Below are 18789 nucleotides of genomic sequence, written 5' to 3'. Positions count from 1 at the left end.
CAGGGACTGCGTAGGAACATTTTATACAAACGAGTGTTGTGGTAGCAGTGTGGATTAACAGGTATGCCCGAAGCACTGAATATTTATTAGAAAAGATGAGTGGAACAATACGGCGAGTATGGAGTTCTAGTCAAATTTCCTGAAATTTTTTTGAACATTTCGAGATTCAATTCGCATTTTGCAAAAAAAAACTTGCTTGGCACCATTTCCCAAACTACTGGAGCATCAAATAGCAGGCTAATTTCATTTTGCGTTGCCACGCAGGCTTTCCCATAATGCCCTGCAACTATGACACCTAGGTGATTATCATGCCTTCTATAATGGTGGTCAGTACCTGGACCATAACAGATCAGAGGTTCCCAGTGAAGCACAGTTTGTACAGCAGAATTGTTTCCATCTCCAGAGTCACTAGGTAAGTCTCTCTTTCCCGTAGTGTGTAAGCTTTCATGGTCAGTGGGGTCCTCTCTCACCTGTAGAGCTCTTATGATCAGTGGGGTCCTCTCTATCTCTCGCTCACCTATAGAGGTTTAGCACTTATGATCAGTGGGGTCTTCTCTTTCTCTCTCTCTCACTCTTAGAGTGTAAGCTCTTATGATCAGTGAGGTACGCTCTTTCCCTCACCTATAGAGTGTAAGCATTTATGAACACTGGGGTCCTCTCTTTCTCTCTTCTGGTCATAAGAGCTTGCACACTACAGAAAAGAAAAGAGGACTTTACCATAGCAGCTGACAATTTTGAATTCCATCTACTGGGTATTACACAACGGTATCCTACTGTCTTCACTTATCAGATAAGATCCTATTCCACTTTTTTGTTCCCCATTCTTCACTGCATATTTTATAGAGTGTAAATTCTTATGATCAGTAGGGTACTTTCTCTCCTGTAAGCTCTCATGGTCAGCAGTGTTTTCTCTCTCTCCTATAGAGTGTAATCTTTTATGGTCATCAGGGTCCTCTCTCCTATAGAGTGTAACTTTTTATGATCAGCAGGGTCCTCTCTTTCTCCTATAGAGTGTAACCTCTTGTGGTCAGCAGGGATATTTTGCTATCCCATGTTTATTTTCCAAGCAATTACAAGCTTTTCAGTATTGAGATTTTTTGCAAAAATTCAGCGAAGTCAGCAATTTGAATTTCAAAAGATCCACTCATCTCTATTAGCATTTATGTCTTGAGAAAGACATAATTTCAATGTAGAAAAGTGTTGCCTTATTTGCCATACCATTTATTGCTTCAATACTAAGAAAAATTAATTGTTTCTGACACTTTAGCAGTGCCTGCTGTTTTTCAGCAGCAAATTTCCTTGTTGTTTTTTAAATCTTCCTATGAGATTACAGTGATCTATCCGACTGGCCTTATGGAGCTATCAAAAGTTGAATATACTGTATATTTATGCCCGGTAACAGAGCTGTGCCTGACCTCTTTAGAACTAACCAACGTGAGACTGCTACCTGGCAATTTCTCTGTCCTCTGCAAATGATGGAGTAAGAGTCATCTGCACTAAGGACTCTTGCATCTGTTTCTTTTTTTATTTTACTTTACAAGCAAATTATGGACAACTACAATGGCATATAAAAGTTTGGTGATCCCTGGTCAAAATTACTGTTATGGTGAACAGTTATGCAAATTGAAGATGAAATGATCTCTAAAAGGCCTAAAGTTAAAGATTACACATTTCCTTTGTATGTTAGGCAAAATATATTTATGCATTTTCATCTATAACATATTAAAATGGTCCGAAGCAAATGTTTTGGCACCCTGCATGGTTAGCACCTGCTTTTGAAACTATCACAGCTTGTAAATGCTTTTTGTAGCCAAAGTCTTTCAATTGTTGTTTGAGAGATTTTCTTCCACTCTTCCTTCGAAAATTCTTCCAGTTCTGTGAGATTCCTGGATCGTCTTGCCTGCACTGCTATTTTGAGATTCAGCCATAGATTATCAGTGATGTTCAGATCAGAGGACTTTAAGGGCCATTGTAAAACCTTCAGTTTGCTCTTTTTGCGGTAGTGTTTTGTGGATTTTTATGTGTGTTTTGGATCATTATTCATTTGTAGAAGTCATCAACTTTTCAACTTCAGCTTTTTTACAGATGGTGTTATGTTTGCATCAAGAATTCGTTGACATTTCATTGAATCCATTCTTCCCTCTTCCTGTGAAATGTTCCTCAAGCCATTGGCTGAAACACAAACCCATAGCATGATTGATCCACCCCCATGCCTAATGCTTAGCAAGATGTTCTTTTCCTGAAATTCTGTGACCCATTTTCTCCACAGATACCTTTGATTATTGTAGTCAAAATGTTCTATTTTAACCTCAATCAGTCCGCAGCACTTGTTTCCAAAATGCATCATGCTTGTTTAGATGTTCTTTTATATACTTCTGATGCTGAATTTTATGCAGGAGACTGCAGGAGAGGTTTTCTTCTGATGACTCTTCCATCAAAGCCATATTTGTGCAGGTGTCGCTGAACAGTAGAACAATGTACCACAACTCTAGAGTCTGCTATGTCTTTCTGAAGGTCTTTTGCAGTCAAGCAGGGATTCTGATGTGCCCCTATAGCAATCTTATGAGCAGCTCTCATTGAAATTTTGCTTGGTCTTCCAGACCTTATCTTGACCTCCAATGTTCCTGTTAACTGCCATTTCTTAATTACACTTCAAACTGTGGAAAAGGAAACTTCAAAATGCTTTGCTTTCATATTATAGCCTTCTCCCACTTTGTGGGCCTCCACTATTTTTATTTTCAGAGTTCTAGGCACCTTCTTAGAAGAACCCAACACTGTTGTTTTTTGGTACAAGATTAGAGGAGGCTGGTTTTTTAAAAAAAAAGCTGGGAAATTTGTATTCTGACCTTTCCTAATGATGATAGTGAACAAGCCATAACCATAAAAGGCAGATTAAAGGGGTTGACCACCACTACTTGAACAATCTCTTCATCATCAAAATATTTAAAATGTTTGGACCCCATAAAATAATAAAGCTTATACTCACCTCCTGTGCCAGCACTGTTCCCATGGGGTCAGCACTCGCTCTCCACAGGGCTTTCGTGCAGTGTTGTGACATGTAATGCCAGTGCCCAATCAGTGCCAGTGCCACTATCCCCACCTTCAGACAAATGGAACATGAACAGGAAGTTCGGGATGCAGCTGATTTAGGACTCCCTCTTCCTGCTCAGTTTGACAGGAGACTGTGCTGATTGGGCGCCGGCGTCACGTGTCACAGCACTGCACGAGAGGCCCGGGGAGAGAGATGGCCGACACTGCTGGAACGGCACCAGCACGAGAGGTGAGTATAAGTTTTACTATTTTACCAAAGTCAAGCGAGGGGTATGAGAATAAGTTGTCCAAATAGTGGACAACTTCTTTAAGGTCTGACACTTTGGTCATAGTTATCTTAGCACACAAATCTTCAAGAGTGCCCAAACATTTGCATTGGCCCATCTTCCTTTTTGTAATTTTTAAAATGTAAAAGATGAATATATATATTTTGCCTAAAATACAAAAGAAATGTGTCATCTTTAACTTTATGCCTTTTAGAGATCATTTCCTCTTCAATTTGCTTAACTATTCATGATAACAGAAATTTCGACAAGGGGTGCCAAAACTTTTACATGCCACTGTACATGTCTGTGATATGTAGAGCAGATACAATAGCCCTGTACTTTTAGGATGACATTGATATTGCACTGAATTGGTTCCATGGTGTAATGGTTAGCACTCTGGACTCTGAATCCAGTGATCTGAGTTGAAATCTCAGTGGAACTTGTAAGATTAATTTCAGATGACATTGACGTAGTAACAAATTTATCTTTGCGAAACGCTATAATTGGAAAGCCTGACTATTCTGCCTCATGGCAAAACTGTAAGTGTGTGGGCGCTCAGACTGCCAACCCATGGAGTCTGTTGACCGTTATTCACATTTAGTGATGTCCGCAGATTGTTTAAACTCGACTGAAAAGAGCAAGTTTGAAGAGTCCAGTAGAAGGTTTATTCTCGGCTGAATCCTTGCATAAAGCACGTTACAGTAGGTAAAAAGAGACTTTCCTTGTACAGAGCTGTATAAACGTGTGTCTCCAAGATGGAGAAGACTCAAAAATGGAGAAGAAGGGAGGGGTTACAGAAATGAGAGTCACATGCAAGGGGGGAGGAGAAAACCTCTAAAAGGGACAGATCTATATACAGCAATGAAACAACAATATGGTTAAATGCAGTACTGTCTGTATGATTCAAAATCATGGGACATGACACTCCCCGTCTGAAATCTTTAGATTTCATGATGATTCAACTTGACATGACGTGTTACGATGATGATCAACGGCGTCCTAGAAGCCTGAAAGACAAAAAAAGAAACACAACATGCAAAATAAACTGTAACAGTTGTAAGTCCAATTCTTGGTTGATGACGTGAAGTCCTCAATGGATGTATAGTACAAGTCCATAGGAGAACCTATCTTCAGATTGGGGAAGCCGCAACATGCCAACACTTCCACCAACCCAAATAATCCAAAGATGAAGTTTAAGTTCCTTACAGTTAAGGGGGTATGTCGGTATGCTCACCATCGTGAGCTGTGACCAGTAGAAATATCTTTTATGTGATGTCCTCCTTTGGTAGAAGCAGTACAAGTTCGGTTGGGCGAAGGAAAAGTCGTGATGAACCACCTTTTGTTACCTTGAATCCCACCTTTCGGATCTTTCCATCCTCACTGGGCATAGCCTTAGTGATAAGACCCATTGGCCAGTAGTTGCGATGAGCTTCTTTGTCTTTTAGGAGGACGAGGTCTCCTTCTTGGAGATTAGGTTTTGCTGTCTGCCATTTGTGACGGCTCTGGAGCAGATGCAGGTATTCTGTCTTCCAATGGTGCCAAAAGACATTAGACATGTCATGATCCAGGACAGGATTTCGCTTTGACCCGTCCTGGTTAGACTATGGGTTAATTGTGCTGCCTCTCTCTGGCAGCAGGAGGCTATTTAGTGCTCACTGGACCTGGGTCCGGTGTCAGTTATACTCCTGCCCTCGGCTGAGTTAAGTGACCTCTTGTATACGTGTGCCTTGTGCCTGATATCTTGCTTGCTTGTTCGGTTGTGATCTGGTTCTGTCCCTGTTACGAGTTCTGCCTGACTCTCTTGTACTGCGCTACCTCTCGTGTATGACTCTCTGCTTGTGACCCGACTCCTCTCTGCTCGTCCCCTTGGTACCACGTCGCCCTCTTGTGTATGACCTTTGGCTCTGTCTGACTACCCGTCTGTTTGTCGCTCCTGTGCCTCGTTTGCCCGTACTGCTGTGACCTCTGTTTTGCCTGACTCTGAGTTGTTGTATGGTGTCCTGTCCTATCTGAATACAGGACGTTAAGCCCCGCCCCCTTGCAGTCACATGACCATAGGTCCCGTGCACATTATTCAGTTTCAGTGTCTGCAGGTCCTATGCATCTTTACTTTCCAGCACCGACTGGACCCTGACACTAATAGCCTGAAGCACGCCTGGTCACCTCTGCTGCCCTGCTCCCCAGGTAACTCTTAGCACTGCTTCTGTACTCAGGACACGCGCACTGGCTCTATGAGCAAGTGCAGTGCGGTGTCTCTGACAAGACAGGTGTTGTACCTGCTTCCACTGATGTCTGTACATGTCATTGTGGTTGAAATTTCCAGGAGGAATTGTGGCGGTTCCAGTTTTCTGTGTAAGAAGAGTTGCTGGTGTAAGGATCATTGGGGCATCAGGGTCCGACGATACCGGCACCAGCGGTCTGGCATTTATTATTGCAGACACATCCGCGAGGAAGGTGACCAAGACTTCATGGGTGAGTGGCAGCTTGTGGTCCAGCAGCATTGAATCCAGAACTCTTCGTGCAATTCCAATCATGCGCTCCCAGGATACTCCCATATGTGATGAATGTGGAGGGTTGAACACCCAAGCGCACCCATTGTCGGTCAAGAAACGATCAAGCTGAAGTTCTTTGCAGGCTCCTATGAAATTAGTGCCGCAGTCAGACCTGAGTTGGTCCCCGGATGGAAAAGAATCTTCTGAGAGCATTGATGAAGCTAGAAGAGTCCATAGTTTCGATCACTTCAATATGAACTGCATGTATACTACGACAGGTGAACTGCACGGCCCATCGTTTACTACTTGCGATTCCACCACGGGTCCTTCTCGTAACAACTGACCATGGGCCAAAAACATCTATCCCGACATATGAGAATGGCTGGTCTGTACTTAACCGATCAACTGGAAGATTTGCCATCTGTTGATGTTGGTGCTTCCCTCTCAACTTTTGGCACTTAACACAACGGTGAAGCACTGAGGAGACACATCTTTTCATTCCCACGATCCATAAACCCGATGATCTAATGGCACCTTCGGTGAGCTGTCTTTCTTGATGTTGCACTCGTTCATGATAGTGGCGAATCAATAAAGTAGCAATGTGATGTCGACCCGGAATGATGATAGGATTCTGCTCCTTACTGCATAAGTTGGATTTCCATATACGACCACCTACTCTTAGTAGTTTATGATGATCGAACAGCTGGTACCTCTTGTGATGCTGTCGATTTCGTGACAGTAATCTTCTTGTTGGACACACCCGATGATGATCTGCTCTGCATGTTCAATGTCGGCAACGGTAGGGTGTCCTTTACACATGTGCCAGCCATGGCACGCTAATGATTTGTTGCTGCTAAAACTATGGGCGATGTGAAGAAGACGAGCTACGGCCCGCACGACGGATGACCAGCTTGAAAAGCGTTCAAACCTATGAGACTTTAGCTTCGGTTTTGGTATCACAGAAGTGTAGTGAGTAAAGCTGGTTGGTCTGATTTCCTTGTCAGATTCTGGTTCTCCCAGCTCATAAGTGTTGCTGATGTCCTTTGAACAAGTGTCTTTATACCGGAAACTTGGAGGTGACGGCCATGTGTTGTCATTGAGTTTAGACGCAGCTGTAAGTCTTGCAGTTGCTTGCTGCAGATTGTTTGGCAACCTTGTCCTTGGAGAACGAAAGGGTAAGGGTGCTGTCCAGTTGTTGGAGTCATCCTGGGTGAATTCCTTGTTCATGACCATAATTAATTCTTTGTCCTCTCTTGCTGGTGCCAACTTGTTATCTTCATTTGTAGAATCAAACACCGTTGACCCGAGGTTGTCGTCACAGGGCCAGAATATGTTCATGTTGTCATAGGTTTCTCGCTGCCACTTACAGTCACTCAGTGTTTCTTTCACCCAGTAGTGATGTGGGCTTGGTTGACAGTATGTACTGCGACCATTTGGCAAGACATGAGTCTTACGTGAGTAAATCTTTGTAGGCCTCTTCATCTTGTCTATACAGACGTTGCCTATGATAACCCAGCCTAGATCAAAGCATTGAGCAAATGGAGCATCATGTGGTCCGTTGATTTGCTGATGTACCTTATGCAGTCAGAGAATGTCTCTACCGAGCAGGATCAGGATATCTGCCCTGTTGTCAAGAGCTGGTATCTTGTTGGCTATCGTCATTAGATGAGGGTGATGAAGAGCAACCTCTGGCGTTGGAATCTCCTCTCTATTGGATGGTATCTGGTTGCACTCGACGAGTGTAGGCAGAGGTATCTCTACGTTGCTCTCAAGTGAAGATACTATAAGTCCATTGGCTCTTCTCCCAGAGACCTCTGTGACACCACTGCATGTACCCAAGGTGTAGGGGTAAGCATTTCCTTTTAAATCAAACAAGTCAAAGAACTCTGACCTTGCAAGTGATCGGTTGCTTTGATCGTCCAGGATGGCGTACACCCTTGTGCTCTTTTCGGGCTGACCCTTAGGATATATGTTCACCAGGCATATGTTTGCACATTACTTGTCCCAGAGGTCTTCTCCGCAAACTTCTGTGCATGAAGATGATACCTTGGTAGTACTTGCTTGTTCTGTTTCCTCCCCGCCATAGCTTGTGGAGGGTATGGAAGGTGTGAGCTGAGCAGAGGTAGGCTGGGATGTGTGGAGTGCTTGCACATGGTCCTCACTGTCACACTCCAAACACTTAATAGGATTTTTTACAATCATTAGCAAAGTGTTCAGTAGAAGCACAACATCTGTAACATATACCAAACGTCTTTAGAAGTTCCTTGCGCTCGTGGAGCCGCTTCTTTCTGAAGCCGATGCACTTCTTTAAGCGATGTGGCTTCTTATGAATGGGACACATACGATTAGGATCTTCAACCTTGTCCCCTGTGTTGCTCTGGTTTGGAGCTGATGTAGGTGTGGGAAGGAAGTCGGTCTTTTTCGCTGACACTGGGCCTCCTTGGCTTTTCAGGTTAGTACGTGGACCCTGATAATTAGGAGGAGTTGGACCGGGTCCGCTGGGTTCTACATAGGAAAAACTCGGGTCGGTCTTACGCTCTGCGATATCCTTGATAAATTCACAGAAGTAGGAAAATGGAGGAAAGGAGACTTGATTGGCTCTTTTGTACTTTGATCCAATAGTGGCCCACTTCTCTTGTATATTGTATGGCAGCTTTGAAACTATTGAGTTAACACCCCGAGCGGTATCGAGGTAGCTAAGACCAGGTAGGTGCGTGTTTGCCTTGGCTAACTGGAGCTCTAGGAGTTGGTCACTGAGCTCTAGGAATTTTGAACTGTCCTTGCCAGATATTTTGGGGAAATCCTGTAGACGCTTAAACAGTGCATTCTCTATGGCTTCAGGACTGCCAAAGCTACGTTCTAGTCTTTCCTATGCAGCCATGAGACCAGCTGCTCAATTACTGATGTGGACGGATCTGAGCCTCTTGACCCGCTCCGTGGATTGAGGTCCGAGCCACCTGATTAGCAGATCCAGCTCTTCAAAAGCAGTGATGCCAAGCTCACTAATTGCGGCTTTAAAGGTATATTTCCAACCTCTGTAATTCTCAGGCTGGTCGTCGAACCTTGTGAGACCGGTGTTGGTGAGTTCTCGGCGTATCATTAGCCTCGCAAAATCGGCCATGTCTGCTCTTTCTGACTTTGGAGTAACATTTGCCGGCTGAGTGATGCTGTTAGCGTGGGTCTTAGGTTCTTGGTTCAAGAACATGGGAAGATATGGAGTGGCGTAGGCATTTAGACCAGCAACCGGTTTATGGCATATGATCTCTGTTGTATGGGGGACTTGAACCACACAGTTATCAGGAGCGCAGTGCCTTGTCGGCCTGTTAGGTTGCATGTAGATGTTGGCGTTTGGCACTGGCTGAGGTGTAGGGTCAGGCTGTGTACTGACACATGAAGAAGGTTCGGGTTTGAATGTTTGTGGTTCATTTGACTGACCGTGAAAGCTAGAATCTGCAGGCGGATCAATGTCCTGATACTCTAGAGAGAGATGGGTGCTGATGGGAATATTGTTGGTCGTCAGGGGTTCATGGGTTTGGCTCAGCACGTAGTTTCTTGTGCGCTTAAGTGGGTCTCCCATGTCGAGTTCGTACGAATTGATGCTGCCTCCTTGGCTCCCACCTAGAGCCTGCTCGAAGACCTTTAGCTTTGCCACGGCTGCTGCATGTTCGTATTCCTTCTGCAGGACTTCTATTTCCGCCTTCTCGTGTGCAGATTCAGCTTCAATCTCTGCTTTCTTGCGTGCGGATTCAGCTTCCATCTCTGCTTTCTTGCGTGCAGATACTGTTTCCTTCTCTGCTTTCTTTTGGGTGAAAATGGCTTGCACTTTCATAAATTCTGCTTCGGCACGCGCTCTTATGAGCTGTTCACTGAGGGTTGAGTACCTTGATGAGCTTGACTTGATTGAGTGTTTTGAGCTCCTAGCAGACCTGGATCTGTGTGATGTCACTTCTGACATTTGTGGGATTTTTCTTATGTTTTGTTCACAATGTCGCGCACGGTGCTATCTCATTCGGCATTGAGCTGTGGGAAGACCTCGCATTCTTTTAGCGATCCTGGCGTATTTAATTTCCGTAGTGTTGAGATGTATTTTCTGCAAGTGTCTTTGTAAGCCTGGTATGTAGAGTACAATTGTTCAAGGGCTCCCTCTGCTGGTAACTCATGAGAGGCATACTGGGAGATGCTGTTAATGTGACTGCAGTCTTTGTCATAAGATGGATATATTACAAGAAAGTTCATGTTTAATGACTTCAAGGTTCTCTATAGCTTTCAGTGATGGCTTAGCAGAGCGCCTGGGTCTGTTAGTGGCCGAGTCCTCATATTCAGATATTGCAGACTTTCCTTCAGCCATTGTAACTCACAGGCAGATGAGATCTGTGTAATATGATCTGCTACAGTCTCTGCAGGGTGAAGGCTGGGGGAGGGGCTGTGCTGCACACAGGCTGATGGAATCTATATGATGTAAGCAGATCTTCTAATGTCTGCTCTGACTTGTAGAAGCTGGAGACGATTTTACAGATGTAACTGCAGGAGTCTCTTTCTACTATTCTGCCTCATGGCCAAACTGTAAGTGTGTGGGCGCTCAGACTGCCAACCCATGGAGTCTGTTGACCGTTACTCACGTTTAGTGATGTCCGCAGATAGTTTAAACTCAACTGAAAAGAGCAAGTTTGAAGAGTCCAGTAGAAGGTTTATTCTCGGCTGAATCCTTGCATAATGCACGTTACAGTAGGTAAAAAGAGACTTTCCTTGTACAGAGCTGTATAAACGTGTGTCTCCAAGATGGAGAAGACTCAAAAATGGAGAAGAAGGGAGGGGTTACAGAAATGAGAGTCACATGCAAGGGGGGAGGAGAAAACCTCTAAAAGGGACAGATCTATATACAGCAATGAAACAACAATATGGTTAAATGCAGTACTGTCTGTATGATTCAAAATCATGGGACATGACACTGATTGAAAAACTGAAGAAAAAAGTAAAAGATCTTGAAGGAACAATAGCCTATAAATTAGGGGGAAAAAGAATTTTCATTAATGATAGTGCATCTACAGATACCTTTGTCTTATAGGGTTACTGTATAAGGTATTGCAACATTGTACCTTATAAAATTAATTAAAGGCCAAATTTTGCTTTTCCTTGTTTAGTTTCTAACGTAAAAGAGAAAGGAACCACTTCAAATAATATTCCATACAGGAAAATGGTGTAAGATAAGAATAAGCTTCCCAAAGCTTGATATACAGTAGATATGAGTGAAAAATTCAGCTTGCCTGTGGTTACATTAAAAGAATGTATGTATGTATCTGTGATAATTGTCATAATTTATATTTTTCAGTCCTTACTCTATAAATTATGTTTTCCAGGCCTTACCTGAGGGTCAGACTGCATCCTGGGATACTGCAAAAGAGGATGAAAACCGTAACAAGAACAGATATGGGAATATTATCTCATGTAAGTTTGACCATAGCTAGGGAACATGGATTAGGTTGGAGATGAGTCCCAGAGAGTCCAAAATATCATCCAAATTTTAGTCTATATTTAAATGTTTAGATTGGCTAAACTGGTAAACATTTAAAATAAAAATGTGGACCAACGTTTTAAAGAATTACATTATGGCATTATTCTAGAAATTAAGCAATAAATTCACAATTTGTCAAGTACAGTGTGTACCGAAAGTATTCAGACCCATTTAAAGTTTTCACTCTTTGTTTCATTTCAGCCATTTGGTAAATTCAAAAAAAGTTCATTTTTTTTCTCATTAATGTACTCTCTGCACCCCATCTTGACTGACAAAAAAACCCAGAAATGTAGAAATTTTTGCAAATTTAAAAAGAAAAACTGAAATATCACATGGGCATAAGTATTTAGACCTTTTGCTCAGTATTGAGTAGATGAACCCTTTTGAGCTAAGTCTTCTTGGGAGTGATGCAACAAGTTTTTCACACCTGTATTTGGGGATCCTCTGCCACTCTTCCTTGCAGATCCTCTCCAGTTCCGTCAGGTTGGATGGTGAACATATGGTGGACAGCTATTTTCAGGTCTCTCCAGAGATGCTCAATTGGGTTTAGGTCAGGGCTCTGCTGGGCCAGTCAAGAATGGTCACAGAGTTGTTCCAAAGCCACTTCTTTGTTATTTTAGCTGTGTGCTTAGGGTCATTGTCTTGTTGGAATGTGATTCTTTGGCCAAGTCTGAGGTCCAGAGCACTCTGGAAGAGGTTTTCTTGCAGGATATCTCTGTACTCATTCATGTTTCCTTCAATGGCAACCAGTTGTCCTGACCCCCATAGCATGATGCTGCCACCACCATATTTCACTGTTGGGATTGTATTGGGAAGGTGATTAGCAGTGCCTGGTTTTCTCCACACATAGTGCTTAGAATTATCACAAAAAAAGGTCTACATTCGTCTAATCAGACTAGAGAATCTTATTTCTCATATTCTGGGGGTCCTTCATGTGTTTTTTAGCAAACTCTATGCGGGCTTTCATATGTCTGGCACTGAGGAGAGGCTTCAGTCGGGCCACTCTGCCATAAAGGCCCGACTGGTGGAGGGCTGCAGTGATAGTTGACTTTGTGGAACTTTCTCCCATCTCCCTACTGCATTTGTGGAGCTTAGCCACAGTGATCTTGGGGTTCTTCTTTACCTCTCTCACCAAGGATCTTCTCCCACAATTGCTCAGTTTGGCTGGACGGCCAGGTCTAGGAAGATTTCTGGTGGTCCCAAACTTCTTCCATTTAAGGATTATGGAGGCCACTGTGCTCTTTGGAACCTTGAGTACTGCAGAAATTCTTTTGTAACCTTGGCCAGATCGGTGCATTGCCACAATTCTATTTCTGAGCTCCTTGGCCAGTTCCTTTGACTTCATGATTATCATTTGGTCTGTGAGCTGTGAGTTCTTATATAGACAGGTGTGTGCCTTTCCAAATCAAGTCCTATCAGTTTAATTAAACAAAGCTGGACTCCAATGAAGGAGTAGAACCATCTCAAAGAGGATCCCAAGGAAATGGACAGCATGTGACTTAAATATAAGTGTTTGAGCAAAGGGTCTGAATACTTATGACCATGTGATATTTCGTTTTTTCTTTTTTAATATATTTGCAAAAAGTTCTACATTTTTGGGTTTTTTTTTTTAGTCAAGATGGGGTGCAGAGTGTACATTAATGAGAACAAAATGAACCAAATTGGCTGCAATGAAACAAAGAGTGAAAAATGTAAAGGGGTCTGAATACTTTCCATACCCACTGTATATGTGAGCATTGAATATAGGAATTTTGCACTGTATTAGTCAAATTCAGTCTTACCTCTCCTTGGCCCAGACCCAGAAATTTAAAGTGCAGGTAAGACTCTTTCTCAGACACAATTAATTTTTTTCGAACTCAAATAATAAACTGCGTTTCATCAGTATTTTAGATTCAAATTTCATCAGTGTATGGAGAGTTTTTACCATCAGGGTTTAGTCAGTGATTTATACATATGAAAAAATAAAAAAAACTATAAATCAGAAATCTTTTCCTATACACGCGTTATACACTGATGCCATCCGTGTGCTGTTCTGTGATTTTCACTCACCCATAGACTTGTATGGGTAATTTTGATTTGTGACTCAGATCAAAAATTTATGTGTTTGTCTTATTTTTGTGGACAAACGCAAAAAAAATAGATGTGAACAGCTGCCTAGCTTATAATGGGTATGTGTTCTATCAGTAAAAAACAAAGATAAAACATATGAGTGAGAAACGGACGTGTGAATGATCCAGCTCTGATTCAAAACAACCTTACACTGGGTTCACAAAGCATTTTCCAGTATGTTCGCGAAGCTCTATCTGGGGTACGTCCAATCCCGCCCAAACTGGATTCCGGCATATGATTTGATGAGGCCATTAACTATGATAATGCAGATGGAGTCACAGTGCGCTCTTTCGTACTTCATTTTTGGCCATATACACCTATAGGAGGAGGGTAGGAAGACATAGTCACCTAGGAGTATGCCGACTGTCACTCCATCTCTTCATTATACACCCCGTTTTGTGGGGGATCAGAGATAAGCTCTGACGGATTCGCTGATTGTAGTGGCAAACGCTATATGAACCCAGCCTTACTCAGATGGGAAGAGTGTTCAGCCAAATATAGAGGCAGTCACCCTCAAATGTGTGCTGCAAAAAAACTGACCAGCACCTCCACGCAAAATTATTCAGATGTGAACAGGTGACTGTGATAATACAAATAAGTAAAGCAAAACACTGAGGTCACTAAGGTATGGATTATAGATAATTAAATGAATTATGAAATGCAAGTCTATAGGCTATACTTATAGAATTGACATAGAGTACAAACTGGCCAAATTGCTTGAGCCCATCTGTGATGAAAAGGCTTACCTCAGAGATGGAAATCTACACTATCAAACTTACACTTACCTCTCCCGGCCTACCAATTAGTAATCCTTCCACATTACGTATTCTCATTCATCTCTTGTAAGTGAGTCTTTTGAATTAATATGAATCTCTGGTATTTAAAAACTTTGCCTTGTCAATAGCGGTGGCTGTGACTTTGTCACTGACTTCATGAGTAACTTTGCCAGCGGAGACATGTGTCATTGTCAGTGAACCGTATATTACGGAGTCACTGATTCCTGCCTGTCACTTTTCAGCTGACCTTCATGTGACATCTCAGTGTCTCTTTCTCTCAGATGACCATTCACGGGTGCGGCTCCAGCTGATGGATGGAGACCCTCATTCAGATTACATTAATGCCAACTATGTGGATGTAAGTTACACATTCCCATTCCTTATGCTTTGCAAAATGATATAATATCACTGTCAATCAGACTAAATCAATCTGTGGGCTTTTTTCTTCCAGGGTTATCATCGACCTCACCATTACATTGCTACCCAAGGTAATGACTTGAAAAAAATAAATGTACATTTCAAAGCTTTAGGACCAGAATACTACTTTATACTGCCAGTACAGAATGTTAGTTCATCGTTGTGTATCCCGGATTAGACCTTCTAGGTAATGCACACTTGCTACCTACCCGGCACTTTGTGGACACAGCCAAGACATTCACCATCCTTAATTGAAATGACATTCCTTGATATGGAATAACTCAGATTGATTTATTTCAGCATCTTAAACACCAAAAAATGAACTCAATCATATATATTCCAACAAAAAGCAAAAAATTATACATAAGCAACAACAAAAACCCCTCTTTTTGCTGCTATAAGATACGGCCACTGCCTTTCAGGGCTTATCTACAGCATTCTATAATGCTGTAGATAAGCCCCTATTCCAACCTGAAAGATAAGAAAAATAAGTTTTATTATTCTCACTCGGGGGGGGCGGTTCGATGTGGTCCGGACCGATGGGTGTTGTAGGTCCCGGGTCCGGCCCCTCCCATCTTCATCTGATGACGTCCTCTTCCTTGCTTCATGTCGTGGTCCTGCGCAGACGTACTGATCTGCCTTGTTGAGGGAAGAGCAAAGTACTGCAGTGCGCAGGCACCAGGAAAGGTCAGAGAGGCCCAATGCCTGTGCACTGCAGTACTTTGCTCTGCCCTCAACAGGGCAGATCAGTTCGCCTGTGCGGGAGCATGACACAAAGCAAGCAGAAGGATGACTTCGCATGAAGATGGGAGGTGCTGGACCCGGACCTGCAACACTCATCAGACCGGACCGCATCAGACCGCCCCCCAGGTGAGTATAATAAAACTTATTTTTCTTATCTTGCAGGTCGGATCGGGGGCTTATCTACATTATCGAATGCTGTAGATAAGCCCTGAAAGGCAGTGGTCGCATCTTATAGCGGCAAAAAGAGGTGACAGGTTCCCTTTAAAGGAAATTACTTTTAAACGAATAAATTTTATTATTACAATAAAAAACACTGCAAGGGTGTTATAAAAACATAAATGAAAAACTAATGGGGAGAAACAAAATACAGGAGAAAAGGGGAGGGTATGGCTTCTCAGCTTCTCAGTCTGAATCCGTATGTTACTGTGTTTGCAATCCACGTGTTACGTAGTACAAACTTTGGTGAACAAAAAAAATATCAGTTCATTCTCTTTCTGCCAAACGCTGCGGACAGCAGTAAAAAGGACCTGTTTTTTGTGAATTGTCCATTGGTTGGTAAATGAATAGAAGCTGTCAGGGATTTATACCGATTCCTAAAGCCAGATGAGACAAACAAATTGGATTGGAGTATGGCCATTACACATTTTAGAACAACATTTTTTAAATTCCTACATGTATTCCTAGTTTATTTAGACATTACATAAATGAGCCATTTATTTGGTATTAAAAAGGAAACATGTTGTTTTGTATCATCTGTTAATCCCCTAGGTCCTATGCAGGAGACCGTAAAGGATTTTTGGCGGATGATCTGGCAGGAAAACTCAGTCAGCGTGGTGATGGTGACAAATCTGGTGGAAGTTGGAAGGGTATGAGACCTAAACTTGATGAAAGAATACTTCTAATCATTATAAGGTGTTAGGGGTGAGGAATGGGTTAGGGCTTTAAAGCTTGTGTAGTACAAAAAGACTGGAGAAATCGTAATTCTGATAAAAGACAGGAAAACACTACCAGAAATCACAAAAAGCAATTGGGATAAAAAGTTGAAAGCAAAAATCATTCTCTGTTAGGTAAAAGCCTGTACTCCATGCCTAGTGTTCAATCTTGATAGAAGAATCATCTAGTTTTAGCTAGCCTTAGTTGTCTTCTATTTCCTGCCGTCCATATGAAATGTACAAATGTCATTATTATGTTTATCAGACGGTGACTCAGGCACATGAATATAAAATGCTAACAATCTAGGTCTTCATTCATTTCACTATAAATATCCAGGAGCTGTAAGCCTCGAAATACAATGACCTCATCTGCTAGATGTATATGGAAGGAAGAGAGGGATATAACAATAATAATAAGCGTTGTGTGATCTATTAATATTCCAGGTGGGTTTCCATTTTCCCCTATTATGACCCATGGAACAAAACATTCTCCCCTGCTTGCTTACAATGAAGTTAGCTGGGTGATTAAGCATTGAAGAACTTGTCACTCTTAGAAAGTTGCAAATTATTGCATTTCATTTACATGCACAATCCACAGTTTAATGCATAAAGTTTCAGTCAGATCCCTGACCTTCATCAGATGCACGGATTATTTTAGAAAGGGGTTTATAAAATGTAAACCATGGCTCAGAGAACAAAATGTCAACACTGGAAAAATAGTGGTATTATATGGGATGGGACCCTACTTGAGCGCTGGCCTTTAATAGGAGCACCATGTATCTCTTACACACCCTATAAGATTGAGTCCTTCACAAATTTTTTGCTACCTGACTAATAAAGGCAGAGTGGCCTCTCTACACAAGCCCTATAGCAGCCACTTGGCCTGCCGCTATTGCATATATGCATGTTCTTCATCGCTCTCCATTCACATTTTAACCAAAATTAACCTTCTGTTTTTTAATTAAATTCTAGGTAAAATGTGTCAGGTACTGGCCTGAGGATACTGAAGTCTATGGTGACATTAAGGTATCTCTTATAGAAACAGAACCATTAGCAGAGTATGTCATCAGGACATTTACAGTGCAAAAGGTAAATCATATATACGGATCAACCATGTCGGAGATTTATTAAGTGGTTGATTTCTGATATTAGGATGTTAATGCATCTTGTTTTTTTTTTTAGAAAGGATCTCATGACATTAGGGAGATTCGTCAATTTCACTTCACCAGCTGGCCAGATCATGGTGTACCATGTTATGCCACTGGTCTTTTGGGCTTTGTCAGACAGGTGAAGTTCCTTAACCCACCAGATGCCGGACCTATCACTGTGCATTGCAGGTAACAATATGTCCCACAATAGCTAGAAAGAAAAACCCCTCTTCATTTCTGTTATTGATTCCTACTGAATGGTTTCATTTGGCCGAGTGTGATTTGGAAGCCATGAATACCAGTAAAAGACGTGATATAGTGATAATGTCTTCCCTCACACTAACAGTAATGTTCGCTAGGGGCCGGAAGCTGCACCCTGGGATGTAGTATAATGGAGGGGATGAACAAGGAACCAGGAGAGGCCAATATAGTTAACAACAAAAATTCTTTTACTGTGGTAGAAATTGAAAAAAAACTTATAAAGCATCAGGCTGGATGGTATGGATGGTATTCACACTTTGATTTGACAGATTTGACAGCAGAGATGGTTATGCATGGCAGTACTTTACCTTTCATCTTCAACCTGATCTCACAATCATACAGTTCTATATTGGTATAATCCTCCTGTCCTACTTCCTATATACCGGCTACTACATCTACATTTCCAGATGCTCCGATCAGTCAAGAAATAGAATTCCTGCTCTAAATCTCCCACACTAGGTTGGCAACTTGTAATCCACCACTGTATCAGGGCAACCTTGTCCATTCCAGAACAGTCACAAGACTAATAGCTCTGTTACACCTTTGTTCCCAAATATGTTTGGGCCTCTCCCAGCTTCCCACTAAGCTGTACCCACTTCCAGGATAATGCTTCTGCCACTTTTGCCGCATTCCTTTCTGATATAATCTGCTTTTAATCTGGCTGATGATCGCTGTGCTGTAACTACAGGCACTTGGATGTACAAGGCATCAGCAGCCCCTTATATAGCTGAAGTTCTTCACTGAACTTCCCACCAATTGCTAATGTGGTGCCCCTGCGGTCTCAGTCGTAACAGGGTACTGCACTTCATTCAGAGGTGTGGTACTCTGCTCTCAGGTAAGAAAGGGGCACTGCCAGGACTCACACACCAGCACCCAACACTAGTCCCCATCTGGCCAGGGGGGAATTAAGTAGAGGATGTGGGTGGAGGAAGATAGAGGGGGAGGAGTCATAGTGTGGTAAGCAGAAAGCTATTAGACTAGAGGGACAGTATAGAAGGGGAGCTGATGCTGAAGCTGAGTGCAGCTTGCTGCCAGAAAGAGAAGCAAGAGGGAAGGAAAGGCTATAGTAGTGGAGAGGAAA

The 18789-nt window shown here is 42.4% G+C and overlaps 1 protein-coding gene and 1 non-coding gene across 10 annotated transcripts in view; both read left to right on the top strand.

Annotated features, from left to right (window-relative positions):
- PTPRT (protein tyrosine phosphatase receptor type T) overlaps positions 1 to 18789 on the top strand; it is a 648808-nt gene that overhangs the window by 576811 nt on the left and 53208 nt on the right. For all 9 annotated transcript variants that reach the window (XM_073555336.1, XM_073555335.1, XM_073555333.1 and 6 more), the window contains 6 exons: positions 11167 to 11254; positions 14488 to 14564; positions 14658 to 14694; positions 16136 to 16233; positions 17272 to 17388; positions 17482 to 17636. In XM_073555336.1, coding sequence (XP_073411437.1) covers positions 11167 to 11254; positions 14488 to 14564; positions 14658 to 14694; positions 16136 to 16233; positions 17272 to 17388; positions 17482 to 17636 — 572 coding nt within the window. The remainder of the gene's footprint in view (positions 1 to 11166; positions 11255 to 14487; positions 14565 to 14657; positions 14695 to 16135; positions 16234 to 17271; positions 17389 to 17481; positions 17637 to 18789) is intronic.
- Positions 3688 to 3759, top strand: TRNAQ-CUG (transfer RNA glutamine (anticodon CUG)). Its single transcript has one exon. It is a non-coding gene; the product is annotated as a tRNA-Gln (tRNA).

This window comes from Dendrobates tinctorius, unplaced genomic scaffold (assembly GCF_039654945.1).
Source record: "Dendrobates tinctorius isolate UK_male_01 unplaced genomic scaffold, ASM3965494v1 ptg000223l, whole genome shotgun sequence".
In the NCBI taxonomy this organism is placed as follows: Eukaryota; Metazoa; Chordata; class Amphibia; order Anura; family Dendrobatidae; genus Dendrobates; species Dendrobates tinctorius.
Note: the sequence above shows the minus strand (reverse complement) of the source record. Positions and strands in the feature narration are given on the sequence as shown.